The 24,185-nt window shown below is 44.2% G+C and overlaps 1 protein-coding gene across 2 annotated transcripts in view; it reads right to left on the bottom strand.

Annotated features, from left to right (window-relative positions):
- Csmd1 (CUB and Sushi multiple domains 1) overlaps positions 1-24,185 on the bottom strand; it is a 1,398,492-nt gene that overhangs the window by 291,282 nt on the left and 1,083,025 nt on the right. For both annotated transcript variants that reach the window (XM_057752269.1, XM_057752268.1), the window contains exon 12: positions 17,110-17,222. In XM_057752269.1, coding sequence (XP_057608252.1) covers positions 17,110-17,222 — 113 coding nt within the window. The remainder of the gene's footprint in view (positions 1-17,109; positions 17,223-24,185) is intronic.

Raw genomic sequence — 24,185 nt, 5'->3', positions numbered from 1 at the left:
TTGGAAATCTGCTTCTGTATGGTCTCATGACAGTTACTCTATCCTGAGTTAAGGAGGGCTGGGTTCGCAATGATGCCATCTGAGTGCTCAGCTCTCCAGTGAGGTTATGCATTGAATGCACACTGACTTGCAGTACATTGTGCCTTCAAGTGGCTTTACCTGGAGGTAACTGTACTTAGATTGAGTGGTGTTGATAGAACTGTTATTTTCACTAAGAATATAATGCCTCAAAGTACGAACACCAACGTTTGTGGCAACACAGCTGATTTCCCACAGCTCTTCAAGAAGCAGCAGAATCAGCTCCTTCGATGTTTCTTCATATAGCCTGCATTCCCCAAGTGCAGGATAAATACCTGCAATCACCCTCTTCCATGAGGGCCTCTGGCAGTAGTATAGACAAGCTATCTGTGAGGAGGTGGAGGGATTGCTTCCTCCATTCAGTCTGGCTCCAAGCTGCTCTAAAAAAGCCTAAAGATATTAATTAATATTCATGAATACAGAAAACAGATTGGGATTAGACCAGTGACCTTTCTGCTTCCGTCTTCTTGACTTCCTGAAACCCCAGGTTAAGACTTCAAGCTGTATGTCTCACCTGTCTTGGCTTCCCCGTGATTAAAATGCGCTAAAATGATTATTGTAAAACTTTGCGAGAGGCTTGTGTTATCCAGCCATGGGTCACCAAATCGTGTCCCATTGCTTCAAAACATACTACACAGGATTTGTCTCCAACCGTGACAGTCCCAAACATGCTCCACTGCTTCTTGTCTCGGGTCTAGACCATTCCTTGGTCCTGCCCCACAGTCGTCCATCCTCATTGTGTCCACACAAATTGTCTCACCCACATCCTCAACCCACTCCTTACGCTGTAGTTGAAACACCAGGTTCAGGGATGACTCCAGCTGGAAAGATGCGCTCATGGCCCTTACCTTCACCCTTGCTTCATGCTTCTCACAGAACGCAGGCCCTCTGGGCTCTAGATTCTGCGGTCCCCTTGTGTGGTCAACATTACTATGTGACCTATGACTAGTCTCCTTTGTCAGTAGAGAAATCTCTCCAGAGCTTTCTTGGGTGTCTTTGATTCTAGAAACACTTGGAAAAGTTATTTGAATGCAGGTGCCCAGTAGAGATCTGGGGTAAATGGTTTGGCATGAAGCATGAAGACATTAATTTGGATTCCCAGAACTTACATTTAAAAAGTTATGCATAGTAATGTACTTCTTAATCTTGTCTCTGGGGATGCAGGGACAGTGGGACCCTGAAAGTGTGATGGTCAGCTAGTCTGACCAAATTGGTGAGCTTCTGGTTCAGTGAGAGAGCTTGCCTAAGAAAATAAGGTGTAGAAATATGGAGAAAGAAACCAGATTTCTATCTCTGGTCTTTACCATGCACACGGACAAATGATTACACCAACCCAAACATACATTCACCAGAGAGAGAGAGAGAGAGAGAGAGAGAGAGAGAGAGAGAGAGAGAGAGAGAGAGAGAGAGACTGAATGAATGGAACTAAATCTTAAAACTGCATTCAGCTGTGGTCATATATACAATTAACAATTACTCTAAACCTTAGCAAATTCAGATACCTCAGATCCTGGCTTCAGAATGAGGGGGTTTGCTGGTAGAGACGCCTAAATCATATCATACCTCTCCTGCCCATCCTTGCACAGTAGCTCAATTTCTGCATAACATGGGGAATATACTAGACTGATGCCATGTTAATCACCATGAAGAGTTCATCTAGGGCCTGGCCTGATACCATAGACCTATGTTGCCAGTTACTTAAGAGGTTGAGGCTGGAGGATCTCAAGTTCATGAGCTACAGAAAAAATTCAAAACCAGACGTGGTAAGAGAGTAATTTGATTTCAAAACAAAATGGAAAAAGAGGGCCAGAGATGTATCTCAGTGATAGAGCACCTGTCTAGCATGCGTGAAGTCCTGAGTTCAATTCCCTGTACTGCATAACAACAGATAAACAAAACAACAACAACTTAGTCCTTGTGGGTTTCTAACATATAACAAAATCAGGACACATTAAATAATATTTCCTAGATGGCTCTTAAAACTCTACCTTTGTTGCTACAGGATTTTTAATTAACAGTCTGCAAAGATTACATTGCTTCAGCCGCTCAGTAGATATTTCATTAAAGAGTTCAAAGCACTGGTTTCTTAGATGGCTGCAGCAACTGTCCTCTACTCCAGCAGAGCAAAGTGTTTCTATGGTATCAGCGGCGCAACTTCTCACCCTCTTGCTTTCTGACACAAGCGATGCCCTGCAGAGTGTGTATCCAGCTCTGCTCACCTGCACTTGACTGCCATCCCTTCAACCCTTCCCAATTTACTCAGGAAATCTTGTCTTTTTCTACTTCCCATGTAGATTAGATCTATGTATGTCTCTTTTAGTGTCTTCACTGTTGTCTAAGTTCTCTGGGATTGTGATTTGTAGGCTTTTGCACTGCCCAAGTAGTCATAAGCATGTCTGTAACAGGGAATTCTGTTTTTGCTGCAGTCTACTGAGGTAAGAGACTGGTCTGCCAGGAACATGCATCACGAAAGCTGTGACTTGATATAGGACATGTATCTGCCACCCTCTCCAATGGGCCATGTGAACTCAGCCCCACGCACTGTTCCCTGTTTATCTGGTACCCTGGGTGGAATCTAAGGGGACTGACTTTAAGTTTCATGTTCAGAGTCAACTGTGTCACATATCTTAGTTAAGGAGGTCTGACCCATAATAACCTTTGACCTTCTGAAATACAGGCCTCCTGGGGTGCTACAGACATTAGTGAGGGTGGGATCGTATAGCACTATGTAGTAATCTTCACGAGTTTTGTGCAAACTGTGATGGGTTGAATGAGCTGTCCATTATACAGCTATAGACTCTGATACTTGAATTCTTGGTCCCCAGTCACTGGGCTCTCTTTGGGCAGGTTGGAGATGTGTGGTCTTGCTGGATGAATTATGTCAATGGGGAGGGTCTTGAGAAATGGAAGACACATCATTTTGAATGTTTTCTCTGTTTCCTGTCTGCAGGTAAGATGTGAGCTCCCAGCATACTGCTGGTGCATGCTCCCTGACCATGATAGTGCTGGACTCTTATCCCTCTGGAACAATCATAAGCTCTTCCAACTAAAGTTGCCTTCATCATGGTGTTTATCACAGAAACAGAAAGGGAACTAAGACACAAACCTAAAGCTCATTGAGATTTAAAGTAAACTGCTTTGTTTGCTTTGCATTTTTCTCTTTCTTTCTTTCTTTCTTTCTTTCTTTCTTTCTTCTTTCTTTCTTTTTTTTCTCATCAGAGTCTTATTGTATAGTACCAGATGTTCTTGAATTCTCTATATAGATCAAACCCACAGAAATTAACCTGTCTCTACCTCCTGAGTATTGGGGTCAAATATATCACAACCAAGCCTGCTTAACAAAATTGTATTTTAAAGGTTATAAGCACATTTACTGTGCACTTATTCTGGCTAGAATGTTTTTCATTCTGAAACATTAGTTCTCATTCTTTTCTTCATGATTTCAGCGATTATCTTGGAGGCACGAGCTACAGTGTAGACTCTGAGTGTTTTATTTTAATCTTCACTGTGTCGTGCAGATAAAATCCTTTATTACACTTGAAGATGGCTTATATCTTCTGCACGTGGCCATAAAACTTCAGTAAGTAACACACATCCCATGACTGAGAAGATTCATAGGTAACTCTTGTTTCCACAGTCGGCACTTTATTAATTTGATTTTATATTGCATTACAAAGATTAGTACCAGCCATTTCCAGGTTGCATCTGTGCTAAACTTATAAAAGAGACACTAAAGCCTATGTAAAGTTTTACTGTGATGGCAGGCATTTTAATGCAATAATTGAAAACAATAAAACTGCATTTGGCTGCCCTTGTGCTCATTTTCAGGATGAAGATAGTGGAAATTATATGTTTAAGATCTTATGAAAATGATAGTCAATTCAAGAAAATATGAAACTCATAATACAGAGCATCTGAAAGCCAAATCCAGAGGGAGAAACATAGCCAGCATAAATCTTTGGAAACTGGTACTCAGGACTAGGCAGAAAGATCCAGAAGGATGGGTTGGTCACAAGGAAGGAGAGTTAGCCTTAGCACACAGAGCCCGAGGAGTCACATACAATGTGAACTGAGGAAAAGTCTACTCAAATAAAGACTAAAAGAACATGAATGACAGAAAAGGGGAATGCTCTGGGCCCTATGGAAACACCTCTATCATTTTACTTATACAAAACAGTGAGTAGAGGAGGCTTCATCATGAAAATAATAGATTTCCTGACTCCAGTAAATAAGGCATTCAGAACTTAGCATTTTGATCCCATCTTACAGTGTCAAGATAAAAGGTCCAAGATTTTTTGCCTGAGACGGGGTTTCTCTGTGTAACAGTCCTGGTTGTTCTAGACCTCACTCTGTAGACCAGACTGGCCTCAAACTCACAGAGGCCCATATGCCTCTGCCTCCCAAGTGCTGGGATTAAAGGCATGTACTACCAGGGCAGGCTGTGTCCCAGATTTCTTAACCATGGATGCTATAAGATTCCTAGAATGTTTGTATCCTTCACACCACACCTGGCCGATGACATGCCACAAACCCCTCAGCAGCAGCAGCTACTCTTCATAGGCTGACCCTCCTGTTCGTGTGTTCTGGTGTTGGTTTTTTTTTTTTTTTGGCAGACTTTCCCCTGTAAAGCGGTGCAACATCCTACAGGACAAGCTCATAACTCGGTGACCGCTCAGTATTCCCATCGGTGCACCATAAATCTGCTATTTAAAAAAGTAAAATAATAAAGGTGACAAATAAGTCACTTTGTTGTGACTGACTTGTAGGGTGGAATTCTTAGGATCAGTTTAAGCCTCACTGACAGAAACAGTAGAATCCCTAGGAACAGTAGAAACACCTCCTTTTTGTGAAGTGTCAAAATCCTGCCTTCCTATTTACTGTTATTTATGTCAGAATATTGCAGAATAGATAGATGCACAGGTGCTTGAGCAAACATCTTTTGACAAGTCCCACGTGGGTCAAGGTGACACAAGACGCTCCGAGGGATTGGAAATTAAAATGTCACAAAGCAGTGAACTCAGCTGTCAAAACTCATCACAGGGTGTGGTTTTAAATATGTACAATTTTCTGTGAATAAAGTATCTCTGAATAAAATTATTCCAATGAATTGTTAGCATAAGGATGTGTATGAGATAAAGTATATAGCCTGCCACGCATTTACTTTCCATAACTTAAAATTTATACTTATTTGTATAGAATGACTTAGCAGTGACCCCCAGTATATGGAAAGTCTGTATTACACAGCGGTGTTACTTAATAGTGTTTTTCACTAATTTTATAGTGATGTGTACATGGTCATGGATCAGTGTCCCTTGGGTGAGTGTGTGCATGCATGTGGTGTGTGTGTGTATGTGCAAACTGATTACAGCGGGAAGGAAGAGAACTGGAATTCAATTGCTAAATGTGTACACAAGAGCATACATAAACAACACATATACACTCTAGAAATATACTATTTCATATGATTCTGTGTTGGTCTTCTCTGCAGATCTGGGAGTGCCTGCGCCCTGGTAAGAGTGACTACAGCTGGGATGAAACGCCATGAGCAAGGCAGCTTGGGGAGGAGAGGGTTCATTTGACTTGTGCTTCCAACATCACTGTTCTGTAATGAAGGAAGTCAGGACAGGGATTCAAACAGGACAGGAACCTGGAGGCGGAGGCTGATGCAGAGGCCATGGAGGGGTGCTGCTTACTGGCTTGCTCCCTCTGGCTTGATTAGTGGGGTCAGATGCACGGAGTGTACTGATCCTGTCCTCTCCTGCTCTCTGTGGGAAGGACATGTTCCTCATCCCAGCCACCTGCGGAAGCCACTGCAGGCTCGTGTCTCACATTCACAACGAGAGCTAAGCATTGGTGAATTTACTCCAGGGTGCACAGGTGGCTACTGACATGTGACCACCTTTGTATTTGTGTGGCTCGGCATAACACTGCACTAGTGATAAAAAAAAAGAGCCATACACAAACCTCTGAACCCCGATAACAATTTAAACATCTGTCCTAAATTGCTTTACACATGCAATCGACAGAGTGAAAACTCTTCAGGATAACTCTACCTTCCCAAGAATATGGAAAAATAAAATAGTGACAGAAAGAGGCTTGCAAGTTACATCAACCAATCACAGTCACCAGGCAACAGAGCAATAGTAATAATTTAAAACATACAGACATTGGGATGAGGAAGGAAAATGTCTCACATGGTCTGAGTCACGTGTTCTGGATCTAAAGGATAAATAGGGAGGGGTCATTGCTGTGTGGGACCCAATGCAAGGATAGCATTATGGGATAAGGGTCACTCTGATCCCAGAGCCTGCCCCAATATCAAATTATTTCAGAGCCCAGAGATGCAACAACTTATCTCAGTCTTACGGAGTTCCCACAAAGCAAGTGACGAGGTTCCTCTACTTTGGGTAAAAATCAAAAAAATAGGGAGGTTCTGAGCTGAATGTTGCTCAATCCCAAGTGCTACCCCCTAGCTCAGTGCTCCCAGCTCCTGTACCAAGGGCTATGTTCCACCAGCTACCCCAGAAGGCAGATAGTGAACTGCATTTTGGACCAAGAGCTACAGAGCCAGGTGAGGGGCAGGGATGTACCACGCAGGCGTCATCTGCAGCAACCCATGGGCAGGCATGGAAGCTGGTGGGGACAGATAAGAACCAGGCCATGCCATGTGCAGCAGCTCCACAGGATTAGGGGCAGAAGCCGGGGAAGAGTAAGAGGCTAGAACCTTGAGGGACAACAGGAAGAATCATGCTCAAATGTGGCCGAGGGATTATATCCTGGGAAGGAATGGCATCATTCAAGTTGATTGCGATAGTGAAAGGAAGAGGGCGCGGTGAGGTCCATCATCCTGATGCTGAAGGAGATTGTGTGGCAGGAATGACTGCAGCTGAGCATACCACTGGGAACGGGAGCATAATGAAAAGTCAAGCACGCTGTCCCAGACCTGGGCGGATAATTATATTTTTGACAAGAAAGTGAATAGTTTGGAAAGATAACAGTAAAGTTGAAATAGACTCAAAACTAATTTGAAAAGTTTGTTGTAATGAAATTGACTGCAAGAAAGGGCATACAGCCAGAGCCGTGGGGCAACCATGAAAGAAGGCTGCCATGCTCTTTCTAATGCATCCTTTGTCCCAGAAGAGGCAGAGAGTGCCAGGGACTAAAACATGGGTCCAGACCACAGGCTGTGAGCTATTATGCAATTAGTTTTATTTGCCTTTCTAGATGACTCTCCATCAGGTAAAACATGTATTTATGCCGACAGTTTGCGAAAATACACAAACACAATTACAGCTTCTAGTCGAGGACCCTTCATAAGCTTCAATGAGTTGCCGTATCTGTTTATATAATTTATCCTGACACACACCCTGCTATTAAAATCCCACCTCACACATAATGAGATAGATAATGAGAGAATTGGGGAGTTTCTTACAGGCACATGGAAAGCTAAGAGCAAAGGCGATGGGAAGCTTGGGCAGTTGCACAATGGAGTACCAGAAAAAGCATGATGGCATCCTTGTACTTTTACCAGAGGGCTCTGAGCAAAGTGTAGATACCACTCTGGCCAAAGGTAGACAGACTGTGTGCACAAAGCAGGCAGGGACAGAAAACAAGGCCACAATCCGAAGCTGTTTTCTTTTTCATGAGAGGAGGCAACTTGGGACCTTCAAACTCTGGTACCTGTTGGGTAGAACTGGCTGGGAAGAGGAGCGTGTGCTGACATGACCCAAGCTATTATTATTAAATTCTAGCAGGCTGCCTTCATAATCGGTCTTCTAACTCCAAGAACATGGAGAAATTAGCGCACTAATTGACTGGAGGGAGAAAGGGCCGAGTTAGCACTCTGCGGGCTTCCATATAATGACTCTTGAGCAAAGCGGCTGGGGATGGGGAGAATCCAACAGCCCGCAAGACGTGAGCGAGCTCATTGTCAGGAAGATGGAGCGCTCTTACCACAATTCAAGCCATGTGTAGCCTCAGCTATTATGTCCCAATGCCTCATTTCTGGAGGGATTAAGCAGACATCAAAGAACCAGGGGCTCTGATGAAGGATGAAAGGGTCACAACGGGAAGGAAAGCAGCTCCCCACGCCACTTCCCCAGGCCAGTTCCAGTCACTCCTCTCTGCTCTTACCTCATGGTCATGCTGTCCGGTGACCATCCCCAGGTCCACCCACACAGTTACCCACCTGTGTATGTCCCACTCAGTCACCGGTTCTCACAATTACCCTCTGCAGTGAGCAATACATGCAAGCCTCCCCCATGTCCTCCAATGTGGTCGCCCACCCATGAGTGTTCCACACAGCCACATGGTCTCATAGCCACTCCAGCACCATTTTGCTCCATCCAGAAAAAGCAAGGAAATAAGAGACTTTTCCTCCTGACACAAATTCAACACACTAAAGATTTTAATGAAATAAATATTAACTTTATCAATACGGTGACTAGCCGAAACAGTGAAATAGGATGTACAACAACAATAAAGAAATATGAGACACCTAGATTTTGCCCACAGGGAACCTGTTTGAAGACATTTTCAGAGGAAGTGGACACATTCAGAGGAAGGTGCTGAGCAAGAATCATGCTTCAAGGGGATCGTAAAGCAGGCCGGTGCCTCATTACCGCTTCTATGGAAACCACAGGCCAATGTTCAGAGAAGACAGACGTTCATAGGGTAGACTGGGCTGGCTGCAACCCACTGTTATACAGAATGGTTCCTACGCTATCATAGGGTTCTGCTCAGAGCCCTGGTGTTTCTGGCATGGCACTGTCCACTATGGCTGCCTCGAGAGAATGGATAAGGATTCAAAACGTACAATCAGGTCAGATTCTTCCTGACGTAGTGGTGAGGGAACCAGAACTCAGGCAGAGGAGCTCAGCTGCTCCTTAACCATCATCCTTGATGTGGGTGTCTCTGGAGGCGTCCTTGCTCTCTTTCTGCAGAGGCTGAAGAAAGAATATTTTGAAGTCTGATCTGCTGGAAACTGTCTTATACACCATATAAGAAACTCACCTGAGGATAAAGCCAGAAAGAAAGGAAGGAAGAAGAGTGAAGGGAAGAAAGAATCCCAGTGGGGTTTCAGAAGACTGATGAGAGGGGAGCAATTTAAACAGACATTAATAATTCAGACAGAACTTAAAAGTAGTATTTAAGGGCCGGGCAGATGTTTCAACAAGTACACACTTGTTGTGCAAACATCAGGACTAGAATTGGAATTCCAGAACCCACATAAATGAGTGGGCATAACAGATCATCTGTAATCCCAGCTTCAGGAGCCAGAAACAGGGGATCCCCATAGCAAGTTGGTCTGTGAAATAAGCTGTATCAGTGAGCTCTGGGTTTGATTGGTTGACCCTGCCTCAATGAGTAAGGATGATGGAGGATGGTCAACCTCAGGTTTCCACAAACACATGTACACACATGTGCCATGCACCCCAACACAATGGAATGCACAGACACATGGAAAAGGGTAAAAGAGAAAGGATTCAGGAGTAAACATGATTAGAATGGAGCTTCTAATCCAGAGAGGGAGAGCACAAAGAAGCAAAAAAAGCAGACTGTTTGTGGATGGGCTGGCTCTCAGAAGCATAAAAGGATGGAACACAAGACTGTCCTTGGACCACTGGAGTCCCATGACTTTCTCTGGGTAGGTGGAAGAAAGGGAGCGGGGAGGGAACCCAAAAACCAGGAAGGATGCTTAACATGTGCATTTAAAGATGCCTTTTGGAAAGACAGGGAAGAAACACAAGTCGCCTCCTGAAAAAGAAGAGCTGCTGTGGGATTTATTAATGAAGGCACTGACAAAAGTCAGTGACCAGCAGGGACTGTAGATGCATATATTGCTAAAATTAGACTATGGTGCAACCAAGAAGGGAATCAGACAGGAATGGTTTTGTATCCACAACCTAGCAGGTGTCACCCAAAACCTTCAGAATCCTCAGCAATGGCCACTGTCTCAGAATAAATGCTGGCCAGATGCTTACTCCAGCAAGGGAACTTGCCAGCGTGGAAATAGTCTCCAGATACTTTGCAATGTTTCTTATATCATATTTTCAAAACATATTGCTTGCATCCTTTTCTCAAATCTTCACTAATTTTTAAAGTACTAAATAGAATTCTCTGTTAAAAGAAGAGCAAATACACACTGACAAGTCCCCTTCCCTATGAGAGGGTGAGAGACAAGGTGAGGACCAACTACAGGAAGTCTAGAGGTGCATATGAATAGAAGACAAAAGCCTGTGGGCCAGAGGATGTGGAGCTCACTGCCTGCATGGAGCAGAAGTGCATGGCAGATCTGTGCTTCCTCCTCCCTTCCTGCACCAAGCTCTGCACAGCAGAAGCAGCAGAAGGCAGCAATTAACGTACTTATAATGCATGACTCAATATCACGTCTCCAAATAAGAGGATGGAGACCTTGATCTTCAAATGATGTTAAGCTGGTAAAACCAGAAGAATTGTAAAAGTTAAAATTAAATGGGCCAATCCTGAAAAGATGAGATGTAATTTCCTTGCTTTTAAAACACTTGAACCCAAACCAGAAAATTTTCTGCATGCTATTGCTGCAGGCTCCTCACACCTATAATAGACTCTATTTAACAAGCTCTGGGTTGGTTTGACCAAGTTATATATAGCCCAAGCTTCCTGGATGCCCAAGAATCTATAAGCTGGGAAGTGAATCTTTTCTGATTCTAGCTTTTTATAATCAGGGCTTCTCGATTTCCATGTGTGCCTTCTCTACTTTGCCACTCTGTTGCTGTGAAAAGATTACGAGGCATAAAGGATTCATTCCAGCGTATATGGTGCCCATCCCGGTCCTAATCCATCAGTGCGGGAAGTCAGAGCAGGAGCTGAAGCAGAAACCACAGTGAGATGCTGCATACATGTTGCTTCTCATGGCTTGCTCAGCTACTTTCCTATACAGCCCAGGACCACCTGCCTAGAGATGGCATCACCTACACATCAACCAGTACTGTGGGACATGGTCTTGTACCCTGTAAAGATTTATCACTTGTATTGGTTTAAGAAAAATGCTTCCAGGGAGGAAATATTGGTGAGGTGACCAGAATGGAAAGGCTCAGTCTGTAGTTGTCACCCAGATGCAGGGGAAGCAAGATGAAAATGCCTCACTGATAAAAGGTACCAAGCCACATGGCTAATACAGACAAGACTTATGGGTTAATGTAAGATGTAAGAGTTAGTTAATAAGAAGCCTGAACTAATAGGCCAACCAGTTTATAATTAATGTAGGCCTCTGTGTGTTTCTTTTGGAATGAATGACTGTGGGACCGGGCAGGACAGAAAACCCTCTCAACAAACCAGCAATCAAGAAAATGCTCCACTAACAAGCCCACCAGCCAAGGTCCAGACAGCTCTTCAAAGAAGCATCTCTCTTCCCAGGTGACTCTGGGTTGGACTAAGCTGATGAAAACAGCTAGCACAGCCTGAAACTGGAAACCAAAATTATTTTAAATATTTGGATATTTTAGAATAAAAATTGCCATTCTGGGACTTACACAGCCTTGGAGCCAAGTTTCCTGACAGGAATGGGGATGGTACTTAACAAGGGGACACTAGCCCCCTACCACCTGTGCTTTCCTCAAGGTCTGAGCTTCTGAGCTTTGAAATACATGAAAGGCGGAAGTGACTCTGGCTGCCTCCTGTCCATCCCATGCACAATCTCTGCATCATGTCCATTTTACTCGGAGGCAATGCCATACCTGATACCTTTACCCCAGCCTCCTCCAGCTCCACCCCTGGCCACGTCAGTCACTACCCAATGTAGCCCAGGTGAATCCTGCCTAAGTGCTCATCACATCATCACAAGCAAGGCACATACTCGCTGATGCAGTTTAGGGAATGCTCAGCATGTATGGGTCCCTGGGGGGCTTCACCGGGAGTCCCTGGTGCTGAGTTCTAGGCAGTTTCACACTTTGTGCTTCTGCAGTTCTCTCAGCTTTATTCAAAAAAAAAAACAAACAAACAAAAAACAGTTTGCTTGCGCTCGCTAGCCCGCCCTCCCTCCCTCCCTCCCTCCCTCCCTCCCTCCCTCCCTCCCTCCCTCCCTCCCCTCCCCATCTTGCACTGGGGCATGCCCAGTCCAGCATTTCCATTTCTACAGAGTGTAGTCATGCCTCTTTCTGCATGTTTGTCTCCTATTTAACCAGCTTTGCAGGGAAGCAGGAAGTGCTGAGTTCTAACTTTTCCAAAGCTGGGGGTAAAGACTGTAGGTGAGATCCACAGTCATATTCTCCTCCCACCTCTCACCAGAGAAGAGCTGACAACAGTCACAGAGGGCCCACTGCTGAGATGTTCCATCCCCAGCGAGGCCTCATCCCTCACACTCCTCCCTGATGCCTTCAGCCCATAGCTAAAGACTGGGGCAGCCCCTTCCCACTGTGGTTGTTCTCCCCTGTGGCATCACTTCACATAGTCTGTGGAAGAGCCTGAGCGATGGGTCTCAACTGGCTCACGGGGGAAAGAAATGGTGCGTGTCAAAAGCACCTGAGTGGAGTCACCGGAGAACCTAGTGAGCAAGCTCATTATGTCACTGAGGTGGAGTAGCTGTGGGAAGCTTGAGATCGAGTCCACGCTCACAGGAAAGAGCTTCCATGGCCAGGATGTCTGTACCTACATGGTCAGTGCTGTCACTACAGCGGCATCCATTAGCGTGACAACACAAATAACATCCAAATTGTCATTTTGAGACACCAAAAGAACTTCACATTCTAAAGAAAACGGGAGTCTGAGATGAAATTAATACACATTTGTGTAAAACAAAAATGGAGGATAATGAAGTGAAAGATTTTTCTAGATAAAAAGTGTTCTCCTAAGTGCAAGGACAGCATGTTTTCACGCAGAATAATTACCCAGCATTAGCTGATCCTCACAGCAATTAAAGCCCACTGCCCACTTGGTTAATTGAGCAGGCTAGTCAGTGCCAGCCCCTGCCAACTCCACTCTCTAGCTGCTGTTGAGGTTCCAAGACAGAATATGTCCATCATGAGTGACTTGGCCTCATTTCCTCTGCGACCCTGCTGAGGTTCGCACACCACCGCCACTATGCTATAGACAATACTGTAAGATAAGGGCAGTCCTGGGATTTCTGGGTATTTGAGCTTCTAGGATTCCTGCTTGCATTTAGCATTTCTAAGAAATAGTTTTTCTCTCTCTCTTCCCTCCCTCTCTTCCTCCTTCCCTCCTTCCCTCCCTCCCTCCTTCCCTCTTTCTTTCTTGCTTTCTTTCCACATGTCTGTGTATATGTAGAGGTCAGAGGACAACTTGCAAAGGTTGGTTCTCTCCACTCTGTGGATCATCAGGCTTAGTGTTTAACCAGCAGAGCCAGTCCCGGCACATGTTTTAAGACAGCTTCTTCTGCTAAACTTCCCCAGCAGATTTTTCTCTATCATCTCCAGCGAAGCATTGGTTTCTAGGAAAGGAGCCGCCTGGGATAGATTTAAATAAAGCCCCTGTAGGTTTTCAAAGCTCTACCTTGTCCTACTGCTTTGCAATGTCACACTGTGCATCTCGGCGATTTAAACAAGAGGTGATATACCATCACTCCCCAGGCCTTGTCATTGTTTCAGGAACTGGACTGTCATTCTGGCAGGACCCATGCCTGGGTTTAGGATGCTAACAGGCCAGGGAAGAACCATTTTCTAAGTGCCATGCAAACTTCTTTCTGTTCAGGGGCCACGCCCTCTCTCTAATCCCACCTGCACCCACAGATGAGGCACACAGCTGTGACAAGCAAGTAGAGCTCTAAGACTCAGTTACTTAAACACACTCTGGGGATGGTGAGGAAATAGTAAAAGAGGGGAGGTCGTTGCGAGGGCTGGAAGGGCTACACATGGAGGAAACCCATGTATCCCAAACCTGTGAGCCTGAGGACCACCAGAGGAGAGTCAGACACTGTATCCTCCCTCCAGAAAGCTACAGAAACTTAGAAGACTCATAAGCCCCTTACCCAGGGCTGTATTATGAGAGGAGATTATTCCATGGAGCTGCCTGCGAGTTGCTCAGGAATTTGCAGGGAGGTGGTTTCCATGAGTCAGCACTCATGCTGGGGTGGGTTTTTCAATGTGCAGCTGCCTCTGAGCCACCTCTTCTGTAAGAAGTCCCTCTACTATGCTTTCATCACAGGTAAGTCCCATAAATTCACTGGGTCACAAAGCTAGATGTGGTTGGAATCGTTTTTTTGACCTGACATTAATGTCCTATCTGGGGTGAGGAGATATTTGTTCATGTTGCCCCAGGGGAAAAAATCACACAAGACCCTCATAAATGTCAAGATAGTCTCAGTGGGTGGGTAACATATAGAAGAGAGGTCAGCAAGGGAATTGTGGGGAAGCTTCGATGATGGCTGTGTGTGACGTCACTGCAACTGTGTTAGGGTGTCTCTGTGGTTCATTCAAGCTCATTTTGAAGGGGGATGCTGGGACATCCCATGCCTAGCAGAGTGTCCTTCATCTGCTGTGCCAGGCATGAAGCCCCATGAAGATTCTGGGAATCTGAGGACATTCCCTGACCAATCAGGAAGGTGAAGATGTATGGGGTACACTCTCGCAATTCCATTTTCTGGGGCTATATGTTTTATGATAAAATAAAGAAAAGAGGGGGCAGGAAATAGGTTCTGATAAAAAATAAAAATGCAAATGTCTGTCTCTAGCTGGTGTTTGTTTTGTTGGGTTCTTAAAATCACTTGAGTTTTTACAGAAACCTGTCAAGCAGATGTTGTTACTATGATCCCTGCACCTTGTTATTAGAAGGCAGTAGCATGGTAAAGAGATGAAATGACTGTCCCTAAGTCACACTGTGAAGGGGCGGAGCCAGTGCCCAGCACGGCACAGCGTAGAGCCTGTGTCCTTAGCTCTGTGTCAGCTAAAGCCACGCAGAATCAACATCTGGAAAATTGAATCCTCCTCCAATGTTTGTGGTGTGCGATTTCTGATAACTCACGAGCAGCTGAGCAGCACAGTGAGTGACTTGCATATTATCTCCAGTATCAGCTTCCCATAGCATCCTGGAGCACTGTCTCTCAGGCCTGTGACATAGCTCGGAGGGTGAAGGTGGCTTCTCCCAAACCTGGTGAGCAGAGTTTCATCCCTAGAACCCCCATGGCAGAATGCGGGCGTCACCTACAAGAAATCCTCTCACCTCCACACATGTCCCATGACACATGGGTACACCTAAGTGCACACACTCACCAAAGACATACATAAATGTAGCAAAGAAAATTTAAAAAGAAATGCAAGTTCTTCTAAAAAGTCTCCTTTCCCTATATTCTAAATTCTCAAAGCTCCATGATTTTTTAAACATTTGGATCATTGATGTACTAATGATGACACATATTGTACTGAACGGTCAACTCTTGTTCTCGTAACATCTCAAGATGTAGCTCTCAATGGACTCTTGGCATTGTTGAGAGAGAGAGAGAGAGAGAGAGAGAGACAGACAGACAGACAGACAGACAGACAGTGTTAAAGGCAGGTACAGCTAGTATGCCCGGTCATCAAGCCGAACACAGCAGGAGTATTCATGTCTAATTTGAGATTACTTGGACCCTCACAATCAGAGATGTACCCTCTACCCTGAGGCTTACCTCTGCTTTTTGAGCTCAACCTTGTAATACTGTCTTTAGACTGAAAGAGCAAGTCCTCTGCAGCCCTTCCTGACAGGAGGCATTTGGTACTTCCCAGATGTTTTTAAGACTCCACTCAAGGTTGCAGTAACTGTATGCCATGTGGAAAATATACCTCAGCTGTGTATTCATGAGTTAGGAAACAACTATGTAGAAAATCCATTAAAGGTCATATCTAGAGTAAAGGTCAATAGTGGTGTGCAATTATCTCTGCATCCCAGGACTAGCCGACGAATGGGATAGGAATATCTCTACTTTTGTTGTAGACATTTTTTAATGATATAGCCATTTAAGTCTAAACCCTATTTCATATTTCCTGCAAGGAAAATTTATTTCATATCTTATAGTCAAGGATGTCACATCAGGCCACTCCCTACATAGGACATCTTCACATCCTGACTACCTCCACTTACATGGAAAGAATGGAGTTTTCTGCCGGGTGGTGGTGGTGCAAGCCTTTAATCCCAGTACTCAGCAGGCAGAGGCATGCGGATCTCAGTGAGTTCGAGGCCAGCCTGGTCTATACAGAGTGAGTTTCAAGACAGCCAGGATTATTACACAGAGAAACTTTGTCTCAAAACAAAGAATGGAGTGTTCCAAGATGTGCCCACTCCTTTGAACTTGCTGTCTGGGGTTGGCGGGTCCTTCTTTATTATCTGTTTCTCTGACTTCATCAACACAACCAGCTGATACATTTTGAAAACTGGTGACTATTCTTATGTCACATATTTGAAAATGAGAGCACACTTCAAGTGCACACCCTTCTATGGTGTCATATATGTTAAACAGACAATACATGGAGAACCTCAAATAGGAGCAAGTCTAACATGTTCAGGGTCAAGTGGCCAGAGGCCACAGGGCCAGCCACCCTTCTGTCAGGAGGAAGCCACATGCAGTTAAGATTCAGTAGCCACCAGCAACACTATCAATTCCCTGTGACTACCAGAGTTCTAGCCCCATTCATCAACAATGAAGATCATGGACATCTCGTCTCAAATACATGGGCTGGCTAACCAGCATCCTCAAAACTGTAAATCATGGCAAGACAAATACATCGTTCATTTTACTTTCCACTGCAAAATACCAGATATAGTAGGGAAAGGTTTTAGAAATAATGATCAATATGATATTACCAAGAGATCCACAGGTCTACCCATGTTTCATAGCTCAAGTTTGTATTTTCTGTTCTTTTCTATTTTGACATGAGAATAACATGCCTCATGCAGTCTGGTTTCAGAGACAGGCCATTGAGGTAGACTCTAAACCAGTGACAAAGCACTGATCTCATTTACAAACAGTGTTCCAACATGTTCTTTTCATTTCTCTCTGTCATGTACGGACCGGCCTCTTCACTCTTGGCCTTCCATCTAAGCACTGAGGCGATTTGGGCCTACCTTGGTACACAGCCTTAAACCCTGGAGAGCCGATGCTGTCGTCCGACTGCAGGTGCAGCCACATCTGGTTGCTCATGCTCACAATGAGGTCAGGGACACTGGAGCCTGTGAGCCTGCACAGAAGGGAAAGGATCAGACTTTGAACACTGTCTACAAATACACACACACACACACGCACGCACACACACACGCACACACCTATGGAACATTCTCTTTCAAAACCTTGTAAAAACTTGTCATTTATATAAATATTTAAAGATTATCATCACTGGCATTTTGGATAACTATCCAGTCACTGTAAGTACAGCCATTTTCATTTAAAAAAAATCAGCTAGAGGGGACTGAAGATATTGCTCGGTGGTTATTGATCTTACAGAGGACCTAGGTTAATTTCCAAGTACCCACATAGTGGCTCACAACCATCTGATAATCTCTTCTGGCCTCCCCTGGCACTGCATACATGTGACATGCACAGATAGATACACACAGGAGAAACAATCATACACATAAAATAAAAGCATTTTTTTACAAAAGGCCATCCCATTTACTGGAATTGACATGCTCCCTAGGTACAATATTTACAGGGATAAATAAATACAAACCTGGAAAAGCAAAGAGCCAGCTGTGCTAGGTGACAGGGAGGTGAACCCTGTAGCTCATTACTTTCTTGCGTGATACCTTTGCAAGGTGAGAAACCCTATAGGTTCATTATCTAGTTTAGAATTATGTACCTTGTACACAGAATCTCTTTTAAGATGTATTAAAGGTAATTATACAATATAGTGATATTGAAAAGAACAGCATATGTGTGGTTGAGATAGACAGGGTAGAATTTACTGAACATCCAGGTCAAATGACAAGGTAGTTTTAGGAAGCATTCAGTGTGTATTCAGAAACAGGTCACATCCCCTGCTCTGTCAGCCGGTGAAAAGAAACACCAAATCCATCGACTGAACTCAACATGCCGACAGAATAGCATGTTGAAACAGGAAAAAGTGCAGGAAGAAAATCAATTCACCCAAAACAAATGTTCCTAATCAAATAGGAAGCTTTGCTTTCAGCAAAGTGGTTTCGGGAATGTGAACACATGATTTGCACCATCAATCACAGCAGCCGTCTATCAACCCAACATTCTCCTCACAGACGGCCTCGAAAACCTGCTTCTTCAAAGGAAGATGAACGGCAGTCATTACATGCCAAGGAACTCGGGCTGTGTTACACTCAAGCTGGATAAGGAACGTGTTCCGGTGAGCAATGTACGCTTGCTACACACGTATGTCTGAAGATCTGTCTTTGTTGGGAGATTGTTCTCTTGTGTTTGCTTGTTTGATTGTAAGGGAGATTTGTTTGATTTTCTGTGCATGCATTTTGTTGAAGAGTAATCAGCCAAACAGCACATGGATCACAAATGCCTAGCTCTGTGACTCCTTAGAAAGGGAGCCAGCCTGCAGATCCCCAAGGGAGGCAGCCTCCTGGGCCCATCTCTGCTCCCTGCTCTTAGCTCTAGCTTTGCCAAAACATCTACAGCTGTACCTGCCTCCCTAAGCATCCTATAAGTGAATTAAGACTTCGTAAAATACTTTGCTCAGCAGAACTGAGGGAAAGATACTCATGAGTTTCCTTGTTTTAATTTCTACTTAGAATTCATTTGTGTGTGTTTATGTGTGTGTAGAAGGTGATTAACGCTAGTATTTTTATTTTTTTTCTAGTAAAATACTGTATTAATAAAGCTGACAGAGGTAACATAAAGAGCCTACATGTATTCTTTCCTGTCTCCTCCAATGCTAAGATTTTACAGACCTGTAAAATACTGTCACAGAATGGATGGATGACCTACTTGTCTTGGGAGGCCCACGTGATCTGTCTGCCTCTGTCTCTCTGTCTCTCTCCCTCTGTGTGTGTGTGATTGTGTGTGTATGTATGTGTAACTCTCTTCAACACACATGTAGTCTTGGGAATCCAGGTTGTGGTCAATACAGTGAAATTCCCCACAGCCCATTTTCAAAGACACGCCACACGCCCTCTCCTTCTTGCCACATATTATTGGCAACATGAGTCTGTCTCTAACTCCAAATTCCTTCATCATGCTATTGCATGAATGAGACCACAGTCTGCCTGTTTTAAAATTGGTTTGTCTGCTTGGTTTAGTTCCCCAGATCAGTCATATGACTTGTATACTACCAGTTCCTCCCTTCCCATCACTGAGTGGGACTCCCAGGTATGGATAACTCAAGGCCTGCTAAAACGTTCATGTGCGTGGTAGATGACCCATAGGGCTGACATAACAGGTGTGCAGGTTTTCCACAATATAACTCTTCATGTTACCTGTTACAAATTCCCAGGCAGGCAATTTGTATTTTCTGATTTCTGTTTCCATAATTTCGATTTCTGTCTTCAAGGGTCTAGACTGAGTGTTCTGTTTACATTCCCATCAATGGTATTTGAGCAGGAAAGGTCTTCGTATCTCCAATGGCAATGTAGTGTGGCCAGGGTATATTTGAGCACCTCTTCTGCTAATTATGTAATGACCTCTCAAGGGTTTTGCATTTACTTTTGGCTGATCACTAATGGTGCAGCTAGACTTTGTCTGTTTCCTATACATGCTGTTTAGTAAAGGCCTTCATGTCCTGTGTCCCTTACCAACATCCTTAGTCTCTCTATTGCAGGATTAGAAGCATCCTTTGTCTTCCCAAACATTCTCACTCAGCAAAGGATTTGTGTTTGACCAAGCTGCCTAAACCAAGATTCAGAAAATGCCCTTGAAGGGGAACGTCTGCAGGATGAGAGGAATATACCTTCCCTGTCCTGCTGGTTTTTGAAAAATCTCACATGCCTTGTGTTTCTTATTGTGGTTCATGAGTTCCTCGTGCACATCACCATATATTCAGTTCTGCCGCTACTTTCAACTATTCAAGGCTGCTGTATGTAGATGAATGGGGGTTCTAGCTACTCCTTTGCCCCTTGCTTAGTTTATTTCCATTTTCTTCCCATTTTCCTTTCTTAGGAGGTCATTCCCAAGTATGTGACTATGCCACAGAATGATCGTTATCTAATCCTAAAGTCATTGCTTTGTATCAAGGCAGAGAGAGAAGAAAGAACAGAGTGCTGTTGTGTCCTAAAGTTGGTGTCAACATCCCCAAAGTATGAACATCCAGGCCACCTGGCGATGACAGAGAATCAGAAATGGTGCCCATAGCACTCTGCAGTAAATGGAGGGTCTGCTTTTCTGGCCTGTGCCTACATCAGGTCTTTGCTGGCATCAAACCCCCTCACCTTGGATATCACTGCATGCTCACCTGCCCTGATGTGACAGTGCATGGGTTACTCAATCTCTCCCACGGGAAGTTTGTGTTTTAAGTGGATAAGATATGACATAAGATGTCTCATGATTCTTTCAACACAATGGCCCCTCATTGCCATGCCTTGGAAGAGCTTTGCCTTCTTTGCTGTCTGCCAGGATTTGTTGCTGTTCTCAACAGAAGTTAGCAGAGATGCTTTGGAGGTAAATAGTGAAGCAACTGGCCTAGTTTGTGCCCACCTTGCTGTGCTTTCAAATGAACATCTGAGCTCTGAGTACACACAATCCTGGTCACTCCCTACAGAGTTGACTCCCTAACTTCCTAGAGACAATTGGTATTGGGTGCCTTGTGTCTTGTTAGCCCAGACTCCTGGTACTGGTCAACTCTCCTGTCTCTGAAAACCCTCAGCTTTCCCACCCATTTGACAAACCCCCATGATGAGTCCGTGTCAAAAACCTTGTCTTTCTTTTCTTTTCATATGTGTGTGTGTGTATCAGGTATGTGCACATGTCTATATCCATGTTTGCATGTGTTTGGGCATATGTGCACATGTGTAGGAATACATGTGGAGGTCCAAGGCTGGACGTCAGGAACCATTCCTCTACCTCATTCTTTGTGGCAAGGTCTCTAAACCAAAACCAGCACATAATATGGCTGGTCTCACTAGTCAGCTTGCTCTGAGGATCCCCTGTCTCTGTTGCTTTCCAAGCCTAGAATCATAGGCAGACCATGCACCCAGCCAGCATTTCTGTGGCTTCTGAATATCTGAGCTCCACTGCTGTTAATTTGCACAGCAAGCCCTTCGTCAGCTTATTGGTCTCAGTCCCACAGCAGTCCTTCTCCTGGGCTGAGGTCCACGTCTGTTTTCTCCAGTTTCCTCTAGTTATTGTCCGTAGCATTGCCTTCCTCTTCCTGTTCTTTTTTGCTCTTTATTCCCTGCTCTGAGCTGGCACTTGCTTCCTTAGGTGAATGAGGAGAGACAAATGGCAATGATGAAGGCCGGAAGCCTGAATTCCTCTTGATAGCAGGAAGCTTCTGTTGAGGGAAATGAGGCCAGCGAGGATTTCCTGACTACAGTGACCCTCAGCCCCCCAGACACTGCCTCTTCCTTTGCTAAGGTTTGGTTTGAACATAGGCCATCCCTGGGGTCTCTCTTCACTTAGCATCTTCTCTGGTTTCTTTCTTGCCAGGTATTTAAGTTGTTAAGAAACATAAGTATCACACAGAAAATTCACACTCATTGCAAAGATGCATACTTCCAAAGTAACTAACTACTTCAGGCTCACCCTGAGGTGCATGTTTGAATTTCTTTTATTTGTCCACTGCACTTTATTTTAATCCAGTCTTACTCTGTGAATTCACTCGAAATTGAATAGGCAAGCATACTGGCAGCTACTCACACAGCTCACTCAATCAAATGTCAAACCCTGTTCCTGCAGTCAGTCCCATTTTAGAATTTATTTTAAGCCTCCAAATTATTTGATTGGCATGCATGCGAAAAAGGGCTGCAATCATACTTTGTCACAATTAATTCTTTTTGTACTAATTAGTTGAATGCTAATTAACGTTTTTAACTAGCCGAAAATTAAAAAATATTTTATAGAATGCTTCTAAGTCGAAATTAGTTTAAATAGTTTCAAACAAAAGGAAACATTGTCTTTGAATAGCTTTTTGAGATTTATAAACCGTAGTTTGATAGCACTGACAGAGAGATAAAGAGAGAGAGAGAGAGAGAGAGAGAGAGAGAGAGAGAGCTAGGGAGAGGGAGAGAAAAAGAGGGAGAAAGCTGTTTGAAGCAAAGCGAGCCCACAGACTCTTTGTCCCTTGCAGCTGCTTGGGCTTTTGAAATAGGATTTTTTTGTTTGTGTATTAATTTATTTATCTATTTATTTTTTTACAATCATTTGAAACTGAAATTAAACCAAGCGTTAGCTTTACTCGAGTACTTGAGCACGAAGGAAAAGACAAACTTTGGAAACTTTTTTTCCTCAACAGTCACAGTTTCAAACAAACCAACGATGATGGATCCTGTACCTTTATTAATGCTCAGAATAAAATCATTCTAAATAAACCGCAGCCGAGAGCTCAAGTCGGGTTACACTATTCCAGCTGCCAGGCTGCTTCGTCGTGACTTCCACCCCAGCTTGCCTCTCACAATACTGTTTTTTCTGCTGCACTGGAGATGGAAGCCAGAGCCTCTTGAATACTGGCCAAGGGCTCTACACTGAGCTACAAAATCAGCCCTGATGTTTGCTTTTTTCTTATACTGAAAACATTAAGTCTATAAGTATACTTAAATACTAATTCATCAGCCTCTGGGCTTCAGCACATTGGGATCAAATACGCAATGCCCAGGTCCCTGGAGCACGGGCTGGTTTCATCTGTGACTGCGTGCGTTTCTTGCATTTGACCTCCCTGAACAATGAGATTCCCTTTCCTCTGGTCCCTCATCCCATCTCAGACTGAACTTCCAGCATCCACCTTGGTATTGAAACAGGAAGAGGAGAAAATGAGAGAGGATCAAACAGTCCCGTTTCTGAAGACATCTTCCCTCTGTTCCTACTCAAGAGTTCAGCATTTTCACCCTCACTTCCAAGCCTGCCTGCATTTGACAGGGAAAGGTGGCAGAAAGTGGGCCCTGACTCCTTCATTCACAGCCACGCCCTGGAAAATCTGCTGCAATGGTGTGCCAACAGCTTCTTAGCTGGCCTGTGAGGTGCTAAGCAACATCTTTCTCAGCCAGTGTACCATATACTGACCCACTTCTTTGCTGAAGAATATTTGTGCTTCTCCTCATTCTTGACAGTTATCGTCAGAGGAGCCAAGATGTTCATGCAGGAGTCTATCCCAAGGTGAATCTCTGTACAGTAATGAGATTGCTGTTGTAATTGATGCCTCTTTGCCTTCCCACAAACCTGCTCACCTCTCTTTGAAAATGGTTGTACCAGTTTTCACTTGACTTGAACTCCCAAAAGCAATCAAGAATGTAGTTCTGTTTATGTGACAGCCTCAAAAGGACAATGTGAGCAGAGAAGGGGTTGGGGTAAATCCAGACGTGTGATAGGGCAAGGACAAGTAGTGTCTTGGGCAGCAAAGGACCTGCTCCCTACCCCGACTAAGATCGGGGTGACACAGGTCTGCGCCTGTGTTGATACAACAGATATAGGCACACGGCATTTCCGTTCTACTCTATGCTAGTTTTAAATTGCTCAAAGCTGGGAGGGGGGAAGAAAACCTGATCATGCCACACAGCTGTCAAGACAGGAAACTGATGTCTTCTAGCAGCACCTGCTGTATGTCACACCTGCTCTCCTCCAGGGAGCGCCTGGAGGGAAAGGGGAGCTAACCTTTAATACGCCAATTTTAATTATGAATTAGGTCATTGAGAAGGAAGTGCTGACCCCAAGATAAAAAGCGACCCACACCTGAACCTCTTAGCAGGCTTTACAGTGTGGTTTATGAACCCTTTGAGAGGCTATCATGGGCATACGGTTTAAATAGTGCGATTTGTAGGGACATCCGCATGCATTAGGTCCATTCAATGTAAGGCACAGATTCCCAGCAATAAACACAAGACAGGTTCTATTTTATTCATGGGCAAAACAAAATATCAACACATTCAGGGACATCCTGGTGCAAAAGCCTGGAGTCACATAGAGGCAGAAGATTACTGAGTTGTTCAACAAATAAAGTAGGAAGAACTTTAAACTCTTTATCTGGGGAGTCTCTATTGAAATTCATACATATTCATGCAGACTAGAGTGTCAGTACTGGGAG

Source organism: Chionomys nivalis, chromosome 20 (assembly GCF_950005125.1).
Source record: "Chionomys nivalis chromosome 20, mChiNiv1.1, whole genome shotgun sequence".
In the NCBI taxonomy this organism is placed as follows: Eukaryota; Metazoa; Chordata; class Mammalia; order Rodentia; family Cricetidae; genus Chionomys; species Chionomys nivalis.
Note: the sequence above shows the minus strand (reverse complement) of the source record. Positions and strands in the feature narration are given on the sequence as shown.